This window comes from Salminus brasiliensis, chromosome 23, assembly GCF_030463535.1.
Source record: "Salminus brasiliensis chromosome 23, fSalBra1.hap2, whole genome shotgun sequence".
In the NCBI taxonomy this organism is placed as follows: Eukaryota; Metazoa; Chordata; class Actinopteri; order Characiformes; family Bryconidae; genus Salminus; species Salminus brasiliensis.
Genome location: NC_132900.1, coordinates 3,724,381 through 3,744,126, shown reverse-complemented (window position 1 = coordinate 3,744,126; position 19,746 = coordinate 3,724,381). Strand labels below are relative to the sequence as shown.

At 44.1% G+C, this 19,746-nt stretch overlaps 1 protein-coding gene across 1 annotated transcript in view; it reads right to left on the bottom strand.

Moving 5' to 3' along the window:
- The window catches only part of dlg1b (discs large MAGUK scaffold protein 1b), a 137,104-nt gene that overhangs the window by 14,476 nt on the left and 102,882 nt on the right, over nt 1-19,746 (bottom strand). The window contains 7 exon segments of the mRNA XM_072669294.1: nt 1,139-1,281; nt 3,104-3,280; nt 4,339-4,369; nt 4,372-4,452; nt 9,632-9,734; nt 11,060-11,216; nt 13,477-13,603. Coding sequence (XP_072525395.1) covers nt 1,139-1,281; nt 3,104-3,280; nt 4,339-4,369; nt 4,372-4,452; nt 9,632-9,734; nt 11,060-11,216; nt 13,477-13,603 — 819 coding nt within the window.

Genomic DNA, 19,746 nt, shown 5'->3' with positions numbered 1-19,746 from the left:
TGTCCAAGGACTGGTGTTAGCGCAGCATAGTCACTCAGTCCCTGATCCCTAACCCTAACCCCTAACCCTTATTTGAACCCCTTAAACAGCCTGTGTACACTGCTATTACCAGAGCACAGCTTCACCAGTTTGTACAGATGTCCCTGTAGTTACTGAGTAATACACCTAAGCCTAGGAGTGTTAAGGGGTTAATAAACCTGAGTAAAGACTAAAATACTGAGATCTGAGTATTACAGCCTCATCAAACCCACTAATCAAAACCAAGCGTCCAGCACTGACTGGTCAGCACTGTCTGAACCGGGTCCGACTGAAGCAGCGGTAGAGTAGCGGGTGAGCAGTGTTTGGTTTGAGGACAGAGCAGCGCGGGTCAGCGGGCCGGAGGGAGAGAGAGAGAGAGAAAGTGAGCGTGTGAGAAAGTGTGTGTATGGGCGAGGGATGAGTGAGGGATGAGGAAGAGAGGGAGGGGAAGGGCGGCATATACAGTAGGTCGAGCAGTCCGACGTCAATGGCAAGCGTATTCCTCCTTCGTTTTCCACTCATGCATGCCTGGCTTTGGTTGGGCAGTTAGCTCATCGAGAGGCTGCGGGTTTATTACTCGGATGCAATCAAAAAACACTCAACACTGGTTACGGCGTGTTAAAATTACGTCAAAAGACCGGGGACACCTATTACCAGCTCCAAAAAGGCAACTTTACAGGAGGCGGAAAAAACCTTCTACACTTTCAATGGAAGTCAATGTAAAGAGATTTGATTTGATGCCGTTTCGGAGCATTTCTATTGGTCCGTTCTTCGCGGACGTTTTACACAATATAAAGAACAACTGCCAGATTCATATTGTGTCAAAAAGTGAAAAACGCCAAAAAAAATAATTAAATAAATTGCCGGACAGTGACTGAATATAAGTGATAGAAACAGCAGTTCGCAGCAAAGCAAGGTGTCCCCAAACTTTTGACTGGTCCCGTAACTCCTACGACCTGGTGGGCCAGCAGCAGTCGCAGTTCCACATGCTGTTAACTCGTAACAAGGCCGTCTGTACAGCAGCTTGATTAGTGTATTAAATACGGTACAGTACGTCATACAGGCTCTCAGGGATGCTGCTCTAATAATTAGACAATTAATTAGCATCGTACACGTATACGAGAAGATCAAAGAGAAGTGGCGGCTGACGAGCTAAATGCGCGGTTTCTCTGACTGACCACAGCCACTGGACTTACCCCTTTGTCTCGTGACTTGGAGTTGAACTTGACGGTCTTTAACCTGGCTCTCTCCTTCTTCTCCATTCTGAAGAGACACAGAAACAGACAGATGTCCATATATCCAGAGGATCACTGCAGTCACGCACAAACCTCATATCACCAAAACTGCAGCTTTACAGGGGATCGAAAAACCTTCCTTAACTTTCAATGGAAGTCAATGTAAAAGACATGCTCATTTTGGGGCATTTCTATTGGGCCATTCCTCTCTAGACAAAGAACAGTAGTGCAGACCAAAGGTTTGTGGACACCCCTTCTAATAAACAAATGCATTCAGCTACTTTAAGTTGCACCCATTGCTGACACAGATGTGCAAATGCACACACTCAGCTTGTCTAGGCCCTGTAGAGAAGTACTGCCAATAGAATAGGACTCTTTGGAGCAGATGAACATCATGAACCTATTGGCACCGTGCTGCCTGAAGCCAGGCACAGGCTAGTAGAGGGGTATAACTGTCCAACATCCTGACCTTACTAACACATTTGTGGATGAATGCAATCAAATCCTCACAGCAATGCTCCTCCAAAATCTAGTGGAAAGCCTTCTTCCCTGAACAGTAGAGACAGTTACTTCAACAAAAGCAGGATCAACTCTTTTAAATTGCCTTGATTTCAGAAGAAATGGTGAATGAGCAGGTGTGCCAATACTTTTGTCCATTTAGAATTAAAGAAATGTTTAAAAAATATATATAATTATTATTATTATAAAAAAATCACTTATTAAATTGTAATTGCAGGATGTATATGGAATTTTGGCCATATCATGCAGCCCCATAACTATAAGCTGCAGCTTTTTACCCACATATCACTGCTGTCTGAACAAACCCTTGTACCTTTAAAATGAAAACTTTACAGGAGAAGAAAGAAAACTTTCTTAACTTTCAATTTGATTCATTTCTTTTTTTTTTTTCGTTAAAAATATTTAAATTATTTTATGAAAAAATTAAAAGACAAGGCATTTCTCCACATGCAGCTACAGTAGCTAACAGTGACGTCCCGATCAGGGTATTTTGCCCTCCCCCCGATCCGATCTGAGTCTCTTAATGCTGAGTATCAGCCGATACCGATCTGATCCGATCTCTGTGTTTATATAAATAATAATTCAGCTCCACAGTTTAGATCAGACAAACTGCTGATTAATCTGATCAGTAAAATCTCTTTATTTTCAGGATCAGTTTCTATAATCAGACTTTCTGGACTGACTGGTTTAGTTTAGTCGAGACTTTTCTTAAAATGATGTTTTATAGTGTTTAATATCTGATAATCCAGTCTGATCTCCTCCCTAACCAATCAGCTCCCAGCTCCTTTACAACACTGCAGTCTGATCACTTCCTCTGTGTGTGTGTAAGTGTGTAGTGGTACACACTCTGGACTGGTATCTGTGGTTGTTGGTCTACTGGTGTGTAATAACTGGTTTATAGTGGGTGAATGTGCTGTGTGTGTGTGTGTGTGTGTGTGTGTGTGTGTGTTAGCATTACCCGCTGGTAAGACAGAACGTTTCAGTGAAAGTTTTACAAAGGGTCAGATATTATGGTCTGTTTTCAGGTTCAAGACTCTCAACTGTTTTACTGACCTTCTGAGAACGTCCGCACTGCTGCTGCAGCTGGCTGGGAGTAACGCTTGTTAATGTCGTCTTGAGGCCACCAGATGGCGCTGTGAACACCGTGGTTAAAACTAAGAATCGGAACTGGATTGAGATTAAAATAGCCGGTACCAGATCCATTAAAACAGGCCCGCTTTGGCCTCTAGCACTGGATCGGATCGGGGCATCCCTAGTAAGTGATACAGTCCGAAGCCCATGTAAAGTTCTGAAGTGAACCAAACTGACTGATTAACACAGATGTGTCTGACCTTCTTTTACTGGGGATGACCCCCATCTCCTCCACCTCTCCCTCCGGAGTGACCTGCCGCGCCTGCCACCACTCATCGTCGGAGGCGTTCACCACGTGCAGGATGTCCCCAAATTTGAAGTTCAGGCCCTGGCTGGGCAGACCCGAGTCCTTGGTTTTGTCATAATCAAACAGCGCCCTGAGGAGAGGATTACAGAGCCGCGATGAGTTTTCCTTCATACATTCATACGTTTCATTTGTCTCATTTACATATCTCCACCTATTTAGCCTACCACAGTTTAGCCCCGCCCACTCATACTGCAGATCTCAGAGTGATTCAGTCCTGGTGTTTTCTGAATGAGGCACAATGACCAATCAGGATTAAGACAGCCAATTATGATGAGGACAGCCAATTATGAAGAGGACAGCCAATCAGGATAAGGACAGCCAATCAGAATAGAGCTTGTTTCTTGTTTTTTTTTCTGTTTTTTTTTTTTTTTTTTTTTACCCAATTACCTCCCCAACTTAGCCCAAATTAACCCACCCATCCCCACAGACTCCTCCCATCACTGCTCCTAACACCCGCCCACTGATACTGCAGATCTAAGGAGTGATTCAGTTCTGGTGCTTTCTGAATGAGGTACAACAGCCAATTAGGATGAAGACAGCCAATCAGGAAAAAGCCAGCCAATCAAAATAGAGCTTGTTTCTTGTTTTTTTTTTTTTTACCTATTTTTATCCATTTTTACCCAATTACCTCTTAGCTTAGCCCAAATTAACCCACCCATCCCATCAGACTCCTCCCATCACTCCTCCTGACACTAGGAGGGTGAGGACGAGCACATGCCTCATCCGATACATGTAAAGTCAGCCACCACCGATGCAACATCACTAGGCAGCCAACGCGCTCGGAGCCGGATCCCAAGCTCTGATACCAGATCAGTCAACAGATGCACCAGTGACGAGGGGAGAGAGCGCCATCTACCCACCCAGAGAGAGAGAGCATGGCCTGCTGAGCCACTCAAAACCCCAACCAGAGCTTGTGTATCTTCTACTCGTAATAAAAGGTTCTGTAACAGAATCTAAATATTTACGTCTAGGAGATAAACAGAGGTCGAGAATGATCTTAAGAACAAATTCTGACCATTTCTGGAACCCAAACACTCGACGTAAGGAGCGAGGAAGAGAACAGGAGGTTTGTAGGCCTCACATTTACGTCACAGGACAGAGGGACTATGAGCTGTGGGTGTGTCCTACCTGACGTATAGAGACCTCTTCTGGCTGGTCTCAGGGAGCCTGATCCAGAACTGATGCTGCTGTTCATCATCTGCTCCCGCAGGTCATGGATTTTAGCCTCGAAACGGCTGTACTCTGAAAACACACACACACACACAAACAGCTCTCATACACCCCTCTTCACATCTCAGGGGTGCAGTGTTTACAGCAGGACAGAGGAACAGAGCGAGCTTCATTGGTTGGGGGGGGGGGGGGGGGGGGCAGACACTTCAGAGAGGTTTTGGAGAGATGCTTCACACACGGTCAAACACTGTAACACTGTAGAGGCTCTCAAAAATGAGAGCGTCCACTTTCTCTCTCACAGAGAGAGCGAGAAAGAGAGAGAGAGAGAGAGAGAGATGTGGATAGAGTCAATGAATGGATGGATGTTTGGATGGATAGACAGATGGATATAGAATAGGACTGGATAGACAGAGCAGGTAGACAGACAGACAGACAGACAGATAAACAGACAGAGAGATAGACAAACAGCCAGACAGATAGACAGACAGCTGGAAATATAGACAGACAGACAGCTGGATAAATAGACAGACAGACAGTTAGACAGACAGACATGGAATGAGACAGGACATTTAGATAGGCAGACAGACACAAAGATAGATAGACAGACGGATACATACACAAACATACATGGAATGAGATTGGATTGACAAAGATGGACAGACAGACAGAAAGACAGACAGATAGGTGGCTAGATAGGGCATCTTTCATCTTCAAAGCAAGTGTTCTGTGTGTGTGTGTGTGTGTGTGTGTGTGTGTGTCTCTCCTGCTGGTGTATCCGGTTCCTATCTCCAGTGGAAACAGAGCTCCAACAAAGCTCCAGCAACATGATCTCCTCCAACCCAACACACACACACTCACACACTCACACACACTCACACACACTCACACACACTCACACACACTCACACAGGCTATGTTGGCTGGAGCAGTCTACTGTGTCTGGCTAATACGGGAATAAATATGGTGTTAATGATACCATATTCTTTAAGGATTAATGAACTTAACTGTGATATAATTAGCTCTTTATAATCTGCTGCTCTTTAAGGTAGTCTGGAGTCTCGGAGGTCTTCGTCTGGTTATTGGAGTTTCTTCCACTTTTACACAAATAGTGTAAAAAAAGTCACTTCTGTTCACTGGCCTTTTAAAAATACAGACCCACCAATAGCAGCGCGACAACACTGCTGCAATAGCAGATGATACACACACACACACACACACACACACACACACACACACACACAGTGTAAATTCTCAATATGTAAATAGAAAAGTGATTCTGCTGCAGATGTGAGAATAAAATGGGTCTAATATGAAGTTTCTACAACTTCATAGCTTTCATATATTTAGGAATGTGTAGAATATGAAGAATTGTCAGGGGTGCAATCACTAAATCACACCTATAAGTGTCATATTCATATGAACAAGGATTGGGTAATTGGCTTTCCAATTAGGTCAAAAATTGGGTAAAATTTTGGATTTTTTCAATTTTACACAAACATTTTTTATTAATTACTTATTTTAAATTTTACCCCGTTTTCTACCCAATTAGTTTACAATGTGAAAAAAAGCCTTTAGTCAACAAAAATTGATGTATTCAATAGCTGTTAGTTCGTGACATCATTACACATGTTTCTTGAACTAACTACGAACAGTTCTGGCTGCGCATGAACCACAGATTAACCTCCAAACTTTAACCACAACAGTGAGGAATACAGTTTTCCTGCTGCTGTTACTTTTCACAGTAACTGTTTCCTCAATCTCGAGCCAATCAGCTCCCTGGTTATAGGTAAAGTCCCACCCTTCCACAAAAAAAAACCCGCCAAAAAACAGCCAATTAGATTACATCTATCAGCTTACTCTCACAACACAGTTTACACACTTCGTAAGACCCAATTTTAAAGCAAATTTTAAAGGATCACTATCTGTACACCGATCAGCCATAACATTAAAACCAGAGTGATGTAGGACAACTGGTGAACTGGCGGCAGGGTCACGGATCTTAAAGGGGTCCATGCCTTGACAGGTCGGAGCTGTTTTTGTGGCGGGAGGCAGGTGGTTTTAATGTTATGGCTGGTTTACAGGTACAACAAAACCATGGTGCCGCAGTAAACTCACTCAGACACTCCGATAAAACGCTGCTAGAAAACGGCCAAAGCCCGGAAAGCTAGAGGAGCATTCCTCGTCCACCTAAATAACTAAGCGGTATGCACTGTAATTGACACGGGAAGCGTCCACAAGATAAGGCCGTCTAGTGGAACACCCAGCGGAATCGGTTTCCACACACTTACAGACGCCAAAACCCTGCAAGCAGCTCAAACCTCTACTTATACTCGAACCAATGTGGTAGTACTTACAGTCTTCAGCTCCTGGAGAGCTTCACACCTTCCTCGGCACACTGTCCACTAACGGGACGCTCCTGCTGCTGGCCTGTGTGTGCTGACTCGCATACACACTCACACACACTAGTGGGCTCACTCACACACAGTGGGCAGGCAGACACTCCACCAGGACTCCACCAGCCCCTCCCTTCCCGCTCTCTAACTCTCTCTCTCTCTCTCGCTCTCTCTCTCGCTCTCTCTCTCGCTCTCTCTCTCGCTCTCTCTCTCGCTCTCTGTATTCAAGGCAATGCGCTTCAGGCACAGTGAATCTGTCCTTGAATAAATATGAACATGAAAACACCAGCATGAAAACGTGGCGAGAGGTAGGTGCACACACACACACACACACACACACACACACACACACACACAGCTGGAGAGCAGATTATTATCATAAATCACTGTGTCTATATGCAGATCCCACATCTAGATGGGCTGCATGGCACTGCAATTATACTATACGTACTGTAGGGACGCACCGATATGGAAACTGTAGGCCGAAGCCATTGGCCGATATTTTGCAGACGCTGATCCATAAACATTTATAAAATGACTTATTAACCACGTTAAATAATTAAATAAAGTAATATTTGTTATATTTATATTTATTTATAATTTCGGTCGGGATGAACACTCCAGTACTGCAGGTGGCAGTACAACTTTTTACTGTGATTTCCATGACTACTCAGAGTAAAGTACCGCCTCTTTAGCACCGACCAATCACATGCTTTATCGTCCGCGGTTGTTCGTTTTTTCCAGGCGAACGTTATAAGAACAGCATAAGGGCGAGAGACACTGTGATTGGTTAGAGCAGTGATCAGCCATAACATTAAAACCACTGACAGGTGATGTCTGATGTTTTGCTCACGAAAACCCACCAAGAGAGCTTCAAGGAAGGACAATCGACAGGGTCACGGATCCCCAGGGCTCACTGATGCTCATGGAGGTCCCGCCTCACGACGTAGTCCTGGTGTCAGATACCACATGACACCTTCAGGAGGTCTTGCGGAGTCCATGCCTTGATGGGTCGGAGCCGTTTTTGTGGCAGGAGGGCGGACCTTCTCAATATTAGGCAGGTGGTTTTAATGTTATGGCTGGTTTAATGGTATTTAACAATGTTAAACGTTGTGCTGATTACGAGTAACACACATTAAGCCACGCCACATCCTTATATATCATATATATATATATATACACACACACACACACACACACACACACCAATCCCAGTCCATTCCTCTATATAGCTCGTATGTTTTTCACGGCCCTCTTGTTATATTTAGCGCCTCCTTGCGATTTAATGAGCAGTTCTACCCCAATTTTTTGCCCAGTTAAATCGCAAGCGTGACGGAACACCCGGCAACGAAGGCGTTGGTCTGTAGAACACAACATCCTCAGTCATTTACAAAACTTTGGTGGAGTACGAATGTTACCCACACTCTAAATAAAGGAACTGCACAGAGTGGGTGTAAAGAACCTACTAAAACCAACCACCCAGGAAACAGACATCTACTGCTGCCATCTCTGAAAACTCAGTGTAGTTCATTATAATAAAATAAAATAAAATAAAATAATACATGAATAAATACAGTTTACTCTTTATTCCAAATCAATCAGCCAAGGCCAAAGTTTACACACAGCTGTGGATCACTGATCGCTACATTAGCCTTGCAGCTCCAGAGCTTCGGACGCCTAAAATATCTCGTCTGAGCTTCAGAGGCTTCTTAAAGGACCTGCGGTCACTGTTCACAGCAGTAAGTGGACAAAACTGGCTTATTTGAAGACTGGCCTCTTTCTAATTCATGTACAGTGGCCACTATGCAGATCTTTGCTCATCTCTGATTGGTTACTGGTGTCTTGAGCATGTGCAGTCTAGATCTAGGCTATAGCAGCAGACTCACTGTCTAGTCTATAGCAGTTGACTCACCTTCTGTTCTGGTCTATAGCAGTAGACTCACCTTCTGTTCTGGTCTATAGCAGTAGACCCACCTTCTAATCTACAGCAGTAGACTCACCTTCAAGCCTACAGTAGTAGACTCAAATTGTAGTCTATACCAGTAGACTCACCTTCTAATCTACAGCAGTAGACTCACCGTCTAGTCTATAGCAGTAGACTCAAATTCTAGTCTATAGCAGTAGACTCAAATTCTATTCTATAGCAGTAGACTCAAATTTTAGTCTATAGCAGTAGACTCACCTTCAAGCCTATAGTAATAGACTCAAATTCTAGTCTATAGCAGTAGACTCACCTTCTAATCTACAGCAGTAGACTCAATTTCTGGTCTACAGCAGTAGACTCACCGTCTAGTCTATAGCAGTAGACTCAAGTCCTCGTCTACAGCAGTAGCTCCATCTTCTAGTCTATAACAGTAGACTCAAATTCTGGTCTACAGCAGTAGACTCGCTGTCTAATCTATAGTAGTAGACTCACCGTCTAGTCTACAGCAGTCAATTCACAGTCTAGTCTACAGCAGTAGACTCAAATTGTAGTCTATAGCTGTAGACTCAAATTCTAGTCTATAGTAGTAGCCCCACCTTCTAGTCTATAGCAGTAGACTCGCCGTCCAGTCTATAGCAGTAGACTCGCCGTCTAGTCTATAGCAGTAGACTCAAATTCTGGTCTACAGTAGTAGACTTGCCCTCCAGACTATAGCAGTAGACTCACCATTTAGTCTATAACAGTAGTCTCAAATTCTAGTCTACAATAGTAGACTTGCCGTCTAGTCTATAGCAGTAGACTCACCATTTATTCTATAACAGTAGACTCAAATTCTAGTCTACAGTAGTAGACTCGCCGTCTAGTCTATAGCAGAAGCCCCACCTTCTAGTTTATAGCAGTAGACTCAAATTCTAGTCTTTAGCAGTAGACTCACCTTCTGGTCTATAATGGGCGACGATGGTGACCGTCTGGCCGGCGTTTTTCAGAGCGGCTGCTGCCTGCTCGTGAGTGGCACTGCGCAGGTCCACTCCGTTCACCTGGAGGAGCAAAGAAAGGCATTCACACTTCAGTGCTGAGGAGCAACCATGGAAAACTCAACTAATGTCATTGCCACCACAACAGATCTGGACATCACAACACCTCTGAAGGTGTCCAGTGGTATCTGGAACACCAAGGCTAACATTAGCAGCAAATCCTGTACAATTGTGAGGTGGGGCCTCCACGAGCATTAGTGAGCCTAAGATGACCCTCATGACCTTGTTGCTAGGTAATAGGTTGTCCTTTCTTGGGTAGACCCCACAAGATGTTCTGACCCAGTCTGACCCATTTTTTCCTGCTTCAACACATACCCTGCCTCCTTATATATCCACCCCTTGAATGAAGCCACTGAAGATAAGGATATCAATGGTTTTCACTTCATCTGTCAGTGGTACTAATGTTGTGGCTGATTGATGTAGGTTTACAGGCAATGATGATGCTTTAACCCAGTCTCCAATGCAACAGGCATTCATGGGTCATCCTTTAGAGGCTGTAAATGCTTTCCATCCTATCAAAACTATCTGAATTATTGTTTTTTTCAATAAGCAAATTACACAGAAATTGTAAAAATTGGATGGAATTCCCCTTTTAGTCCAACCTTGTCACTTTGATTTGATTTAATGGCTGAAAATGAAACAATAAAATTTCCCTCAGAATAGGAGGCCTGGTTTCAGTGTGCGGATGTCACATCAAGGCTGTGTGTGTGTGTGAGGCAGAAGGGAGAGTGTGTTCAAGTCTGGCTATATTTGAGGGTAGGGTGTAGGTTAAGACTGGATACACGTCAGGGAGGACCTGCTAGCCCACACTCTTTAAAATAAAGGCCCTTTTTAAAGCAATGTCACAGAAGGACCACTTTGTGCGTGTGAGGTGTGTGTGTGTGTGTGTGTGTGTGTGTGTAACAAGCCTTCTATAGGTAGACAAGTCCATGTAACGGTTCTTTACCAATCCGAAGGCTCTTCACACTCTTATGTATTTAACAAAAATGGTTCGTTATGAAACCAGAGGGGCTCTTCTGTGACTTTACTCATAGAACCCCCCTGTAGCGCCTTAATTTTTAAGAGTCCAACCCAATTTGGTAAGACATTAGTTCAAAATTCAGACTGTCCTTGTGTTCATACGCAGCTTTTGAGGGACAATGCTAGTTTTACAAAAACCCAAATGACTGGATGAGGATGAGTGAGGACACAAAGACGGTGAGGATGTAAATATTTCCCACATAATGAAAGTTCAAAACAGTGTAAACAGGACGAAAGACATGTCCTGTGTGCTGTACAGTGCTACAATGCATAGTAAAAATATTTTTGAGACACTGAGGGTCACTCACAGAGACAAGGCGGTCTCCTTTCCTCAGTTCCCCGCTCAGATCCGCAGGGCCGCCTGCCAGGATGAAGGAGATAAAGATGCCCTCTCCGTCCTCTCCGCCAACGATGTTAAAGCCTAGCCCTGTGGCACCCCGGTGAAGCACCACCTTCCTGGGCTCTCTGCCATGAAGACACACACACATTTGTTTTGATAATATATATATATATATTGTATGAATATCAGTACCGATATGAAAAACAGCCCATATATTATGTATATGCAAGTACTTGTACATGTTATATGTATATATATACACACACACATATGTATATGGGACAAATTACATATAGGTACTTACTTACTTACACACACACACACACATATATATACATATACATATGTATATTATGCATTATATAAATGTAGCACTTAAAAATATTAATGAAATATTACATACAAAACTGTTCTGTCAACCATAACCATTTATTTATAACCATTTATTTCTAATTATATATATATATATATATATATATATATATATATATATATATACATATATATATATATATATATATAAATAAATCTTTTTTTTTAAACATCTGCTTATTTCTGCTTGTTCCTCAATGAGCTTTAACTAGGATATAATTAACCAAAGGGTCTACAGGCACCATGCCATGAGAGTCCCAGTGTGCTTGAAGGTGTAGTTTACATGTCCGGCCTCTAGAGGACACTCCTGCTCTGAGATCAGTCAAATAAGCTCAACAACGATAAATCCTTCAGGCTCTTCTGCAACGGCTGCTCTGCGATAAAATATGCCGAGTTTAAGGTCAAACTCTTAAATCACAGCCAATTACGGTTTCAAATGTCACTGACAAACATCTTTAGGAGCTCGTCCTCCTTTCTGAAGCTGTTCTGCATGTTCAGCACTCGCTCCGCTTTCACTTCCTGCTCGAATCTAAACAGTCAGATGAACTAAACCGATTACAACACTGGTAACGGCTCAGACTGGACCGCGGCTCTACAAATGCAGTTCTGCTCCTTAAACTTACAAACAAACAAACAAACAAACAAACAAAACAGCTGCCGGGGGAGCTGAGCTGATAACGTGTGATTCTGCTGCAGAGAGAAATAAGAAAGAAAGAAAGCGAAATGGATGGAAGAGAGAACAGAAAGAAAAACGAAGAAGAAAGAAGTAAAGACGAACAAAAAGCTGGATGGGTGGATGAAAATAGAGAAACGATAGGTGAATGGGTGGGTGGATGGATGGATGAAAGAGTGTAAAGATAGATGGGTGGATGAAAGAGTAAAGGTGGATGTATGGATGGAAAAGTAAGGATTGATGTATGTATGGATGGACAGATAAATAAATAATATAGGTGGATGGATTGGATAAGAGAGTAAATATGGGTGGATGGACGAAAAAGGGGGAAAGATGGACGGATGGATAAAAGAGTAAGGATGGATGAAAGAGTAAGGATGGATGAAAGAGTAAGGATGGATGAAAGAGTAAGGATGGATGGATGGATGAACAAAGAGGAGAGATGGATGGGTGGATGAAAGAGTAAAGATGGATGGATAGATGAAAGAGAGTAAAGATGGATGGATGTATGGATGAAAGAGTAAGAATAGGTGGATGAAAGAGTAAAGATGGATGGATGAAAGAGTAAATATGGATGTATGGATGAAAGAGTAAAGATGGATGGATAGATGAAAGAGAGTAAAGATGGGTGGATGTTTGGATGAAAGAGTAAAGATGGATGTATAGATAAAAGAGAAGGTGGATATATAGATGAAAGAGTAAATGTGGATATATAGATGAAAGAGTAAAGATGGATATATAGATGAAAGAGTAAAGATGGATATATAGATGAAAGAGTAAAGATGGATGTATAGATGAAAGAGTAAATGTGGATATATAGATGAAAGAGTAAAGATGGATATATAGATGAAAGAGTAAAGATGGATATATAGAAGAAAGAGTAAAGGTGGATATATAGATGAAAGAGTAAAGGTGGATGTATGTATGGAAAGGTAAGGATAGATGTATGTATGGATGGACAGATAAATAAATAATATAGGTGGATGGATGGATAAAAAAGATAAGAAGTAAAGATGGATGGATGGAAGAATGAAAGAAAAAGGCAATAAAGATGGATAACTGAAAGAAAGAAAGGAAGTAGAGGGAGGAAGAGAGGAAAGACGAAAGAGCAAGCGTGCACTGGAGCTCAGCCAGCCGTTCCCTGAAGTTGAAAAGCTCAACCTGGCAACCCGAGACTGATCTGTCTGAGTCATTAATAAAGAAGAGCTCCGAATGTGATACTGTTCAGATCAGACTGCTGACCCACAGCTATCAAGCTTCTCAAAGCAGGAAACTGCTCCTAATTGACCACAATGATCAAATGATGCACCTGTTAATGTTAGTGGTTAGATCAACATTACCTTGTCATGTCATCCTCCCCTTGCGTGGTCTTCGGGGTGGGGGAGTATCGTCCAGAGGGCGCGGGTGGCAGCGGCTGGCTCAGGAAGTTCGGGGGGCTGATATGGTTCTCCATGTGCTGGGAGTACGCTGAGAGACAAAGAGTTAACGAGCGTTAGTCAGGAAATAAGAACTACAGGTAAAACACTGCAGTAACTGAGTCTGGCTGGGAATGATGCTGCTCAAGGCCTGGGTGAAGGCAAAACTTCAAACCTGCAGAAAGAGACAGCAGGGAGTGTCCTGAGATCTTAATAGGCGCCTCTGGCTGATTAGTGGTGTTTAGCAGTGATGGCGCAAATGAACCGAAATCTGCCGCTAAACACATTCAGCATACTCAGTTTTCTGCCTGAAGCATAACTCAGATAATGATCACTTCACTCATATTTGAGGAAATTCATCACACCTGTTGTGTCTACATGGCACCAACTTCTCGCAAATTGTGCTCTTGTAGGTCCTGTAGCCTCAGTGTTTTTTTTTTAACACAGGCACAAACCAGGCCAAGCCCAGTCTTCTCAGCACTTGGGGCCACAGAACCGTTCAATGGGAGGGCTTAATGGAGCAGGTATCCACTGATTGGCTCTATAATTGCATTACCTTTGTGGAGATGTGCAGAGACTACCTCTAATAAGTACAAGAATGGTCGTTCATGACCACAACCGGCTTTGCTGGACGGTGTATCATCTTTGACGCCGGGACCACGGCCATAGCTATCCATTAGCATAGTGCTAACTGCATGCTGAAGTCGTCACACACTCGTCAGCGTCATACCTCACTTTTGGCAACCTACATCTATACAGTGGCCTCTAACCAGTGCGCACCGGTGCAGATCGGTACACCACAGCCATAGCAACCATTATGCCACTGCAATGGAAAAGAGGCCAATGAGCCAATGAAACAGCAGGTCTGATCCAGGATCAGCCAGTCCCAGTGTTAGTTCAGCACCTGTGGACTTACAGGTTTGACCCCTTGTGGTGATGGGAAAGCAGTAAATGATCCCCTGTCCCACAGAGGCTCTGCTTACACGGTAAGCTGTGTGTGGGGGGTGAAACCGAGCTTAAACTGATCCTAAACCGATCCTGCTGAGGCCATGCCAAAGGCCCAGGGAGGGGGTCAGTGCGGCAAGCCACGGTCATAAGAGTGCATGTCCTCTGAACTGGAGGTCGATTAGAGTGGACGAGATGATTCGAAGTGGTGCTGTTTATGTGCATAGCATTAAATATATATTAGAACAACGAGGTATGTGAAGGTCCACAATGTACACTATAGGGACAAAAGTATTGGGACACCTGTTTTTTCATTCACAGTTCTTTGATTGCATTTAGAGACAAGAGCATTAGGGAGGTCAGGATGTTGGATGATCAACACCTCACCTCATCCTCGACTACCCAACTCATCCTAAAAGTACTGGATGGAGCTCAATCATCTATCATTGCAGAGAACACGGTCCTTCCGCTGCTCCACAGCTCAATGCTGGGGGGCTTTATAGCCCTCTACTAGCCCACACCTGGCATTAGGCAGCAGCATGATGTTAATCTGCTCCAGAGAGTCCTATTCTATTGGCAAGACTTCTCTACAAGGACTAGACATGCTGTATTAACGTGCATTTGCACATCAGTGTCAGTAATGGGTGCAGCTTATGGGAAGCACTGGACAGTCTGGCATAGGCCAGACAACTGGGCCAGAGCATCAGCAGCGGTGAGAACTTACTGATGGTGGTCAGAGGAGGGACAAATTAAGAATTGATGAGTGCCCAAAGCTCAGCACAGGTGGCACATAGGTGGTCATAATGTTTTGGCTCGTTGACGTGCTTGCTGTCTGAAGTTTGCTGATGAAGCTAGACTGCTAATGGGGGCATGCAAAGAGCCATCTACACATTAGGCAAGTGGTCATAATGTTTTGGCTCATGGATTATGAGACGCGTTTCAGGCCAACAGTGTTTCTGTCCTGGGAAACGTGTCAAAATGACTGTCCCTGCTAATCGATAGTGTAACATGGATTCAGCAGCAGGAGATCAGGAGTTTTCCTTTAGAGCCGTTTTCATTTCGCCAACCTGTCAAATAAATTCCAGCGCTTACATAAAATATCGCCGTCTAAGAGGGTGTAAATGGGTCGCATTACGAGCAGCAGCGAGTTCAGCTGGAGCAGCTTTGACCTTATGCGGCGTGACATCACTGAGGCCGTGTGAGGACAGGACTGCTAAATGAGCCTGAGTGGAGAGGAGGGCAGGGGGAAGGGGAGAGCGGGACATAACCTAACGCTGCACTCTGCTCTCTGAGGTACAGGTCAAATATTACAGTCTCTATCAGAGCACCGGTCAGCGCTGGAACTGGACAGCTAACGCTCTCTGAACGGCGGTGGTTCCTGTATAAACCCGAGTAAAATGTGCCTATGGTATCCCAGGTGGCTGCTATGGTGTTGCGAAGCGTTCTTGCTATGCTATCAGATGTAGTTGCTATAGTGTTGCTAAGTGGTTGCTATGTCATCACATGTAGTTGCTATGATGTTGCTAAGGGGCTGCTATGGTGTTGCTAAGTGGTTGCTGTGGTATCCCATGTGGTTGCTATGGTGTTGTTAGTGGTTGCTAGTGTTAGTTGGGCGATGGCTTTGACATCACATGTGATTGCTAGGATGTTGCTAGTGGTTGCTATCTATAGAACCCCAGCTGGTTGCTACGGTGTTGCTAAGTGTTTGATAGGTGGTTGCTATGGTGTTGCCAAGTGGCTGCTTTGGTTTTGCTATGGTATCCCAGGTGGTTTCTATGGTGTTGCTAGCTGGTTGCTGTAGTGTTGCTAAGTGTTTGCTCAGTGGTTGTTTTGGTATCACACGTGATTGCTAGGGTGTTGCTAGGTGCATTGCTATAGAATCCCAGCCGGTTGCTGAGGTGTTGCTACATGTTTGTTAGTTGATTGCTATGATATCATATGTGGTTGCTATAATTTTCCTATGGTATCATATGTGGCTTCTAGGGTGTTGCTAGCTGGTTGCTATGGTATCACACATGATTGCTATGATGTTGCTCAGTGGTTTCTACAGTGTTGCTGAGTATGGCATTGCAAGGTGCTTGCAATAGAATTCCAGCTGGTTGCTGCAGTGTTGCTAAATGTTTGTTAGTTGACTGCTATGGTATCACATGTGGTTGCTAGGGTGTTGCTAGGTGCATTGCTATAGAATCCCAGCTGGTTGCTGCAATGTTGCTAAATGTTTGTTAGTTGACTGCTATGGTATCACATGTGGTTGCTAGGGCGTTGCTAGGTGCACTGCTACAGAATCCCAGCTGATTGCTAGGGTGTTGCAAAATGTTTCTTAGTTGATTGCTATGGTATCACATATGGTTGCTACGGTGTTGCTAGGTGCATTGCTCTAGAATTCCAGCTGGTTGCTGCAGTGTCACATGTGGTTGCTATGGTTTTGCTATGATATCCCAGGTGGTTTCTGTGATTGAGGTGCAGTGGATCTTTCTGTGTTGTTTTTAGGTCTGCTCGGTGTCCTTGGATCAGAGTGCACCGCCTCGTTTTACCCTCCAGCTGAGTAGAGCGGAGCGTGTTCCTAAAAAAGCCAGAAAGCCCAACAGATGGCCCAGTGCTCTACAGGCCTGCGTGAGCACCAACATTTGAAAACATAATCTGCTAACATAAGGCATCCTCCGACACTGACCGAGCCGAGAAGATCGCCTCTCCCAAGAGATAAACAAGCGAACAACCGCCCGGAAAACACCGGCCGTGTAAGCGAACCGCGCCACCCAGGCCGAGAGAGGAGCCATCAGGCCGCATAGTGTTAAACTGCTGCTGCTGCCGTTCTCAGACAAGATGCTGAGTGACTGAGCGCACTTAGCCGAATTATTTCTCCTTCATTAAGTTGGCTCTCAGGTCTGTGCCTGGCGCCTCGCTGGGGCACCGGTCCACCACGGCCTCCCCCTGCATTAGGATATTGCCGCTTGGATTAGCAATAGCCCGCTGGGACACGTGATCCTGGCGTATGATTGAATTCGCAGTTTGCCCTTCATGCCTGTAAGCCTGGAAGAGCGTACCCCAGCATCCACGAGAAAGGGGGTGGGGTCAACACTGAGGAGATCTTCACACCGACAAAAATATTCAATATGACCCTCATCCCAAATTGGGCTTGTGTCCGTTAATTAGGATCCTCAAGCTCAGCTTAAACCACATCAGGTAGTCAAACACACTCAACTAGTCTAGCTGATGTTAGCTAGATGATAACTCTTGCTGTCAACCCTGTAACACTGTCATTACTTTCAGCCTAAGGTTTTTTAAGACCATTGTTTCAACCTGTTCCTAACTAAAAGTATCACAGTTAACACATTTTCACATAAAAAATTGGCACATATTACAGAAATATCTGATTATTATCTGAACATTAATTTTATCCAAAAGTCTTTCCTAGCATAGAAAGGCTTTTTAGCCATTTTAGCACAAAATCTACAACCCCATCACGCTCAACCCTGTAACGTTTTGGAATGTGGTGGGTTGAGCTATTGTTATTTTTTTGCATCACAAGGAGCAATGAGAATTATGATCAGTAATGTATGGCAGCGATGGCGCAAATGAACTGAAATCAGCTGTGATCGTATTCAGTGATCGGATGGTTTTCTAGCCCCTTATTACAGATTCAGCATTTTTCTTGTCACCTGATAATTAAAATCTTGTGAAATCTTAAAAAGCCATTAAAGAGCAGTTCTACCTGGCCCACTTTTTACAGCTCCCACTGCACCACTATTATAACCAGTAGAGGAGATACATGCTCCAGGGTCAGAAGTGCCTCCAGAAGTCTCCACAGTGTGAATCATGGTGGTCAGTCACATGTTTCTGGGCTGGAAAATGCCAGTAGCTACATGTGTGCTGTGTGTTCCCCCGGACAGCAGCAGCTTTAATGGCTGGGGGGGTGTAAGGGGGGTGTGGGGGCTCAGGCCGGAGCAATCGATAACACTCGAGTCCTCTCCTCCGCGGCCTATTAGTGCTCCCGCTGGCAGCCCCACGAGCTGAGCGCCGATCGATGCACTCACGGCTCGGCCCACGGCCAGGCTGACACACTTTGCGGGACGGACCCCGTTCCTTTTTTCCACATTTCGCGGCGTTTATTAAGGGCCCAGTGGCACTGCGGCTTTAGCGGCCCATTCACAGATGGAGCTGAATGGGCTGTGGGGAGATCGCGGGGAACAGGCTGAATGCGGGACTGGGACAGTTTAGGAAATGCAGTGGTTACAGATTTTATACCTTACTGAAGAGAAAGTGTGGCTTCGCTTAACATTTTTTTAATAGCCTATCCATTGTTTTTATTAAATTATTACTTTTTATTTAATTTTATTTAAAAATTCACTTGTTAAAACTTATTTATGTAGCTTTTGGATTTTTTAAATGAATACATAATTTTGACATGTATATATATATATATACACACACACACATCTAGCCATGCATGCTGCCACATTAGTAAAAGAATGGGAGGTTCTGAAGAGCTCACTGAACTCCAGCGTGGTTCTGTATCTAATAGGAGACACCGCTGCACCAACTACTAGATCTTCCTCCATCAGCTGTGAGTGGTGTTATTATTGAACAGTGGAAGAGTTTAGGAGGAACAGCTCACAGAGAGCAGCTCAGCCACCGAGTGTCTGTCAGACCACGTAAAGTTACAGAGCGGGGTCAGGGCCGAGTGCTGAGCTCAGAGCAGAGTGCAAAGCCTCCAACTGACTCAGTAACTGCAGCAGAGCTCCAGACCTGCTGCTGCTGCTGGTAGAGCTTAGAGCAAAGAAGGGGGACCAGCTCCTTATTATTAATAATGCCTATAAAAAAGTATACTGTATATGTTTATGTCCACACAATCCATTCAGATGGTTTGCTGCTGTCCTTTTAAGTCCATTCTCGCTGTGCTGCCCTCAATTATTCTGCAAAATAAGTTCCAGAAAGTTGGAAGAAATGCCCTCTCTCCAGATTCTCAGCCGAGAAGACGGACGGAGCAGTGATCAGTGGCCTGGAATGGCATGTTGTGAGGCTCCATTTGCATTGCTAATACAATCATTATTTGTAAACAACTCCATCAAATTCTCTCATTTATTACAATTTGTCTCATTACAGCAGAATCAGAAAGCTTCTCTGAGAATTGATTAAAGTGACCTTCTCAGTGAATCAACCATGATTAACTGGGACTTTTCATGATGATAATGCGTTCTGATTCTAAGAAACAGAGCAGACGGACACGGAGCGATTGATGGATACTTTGTG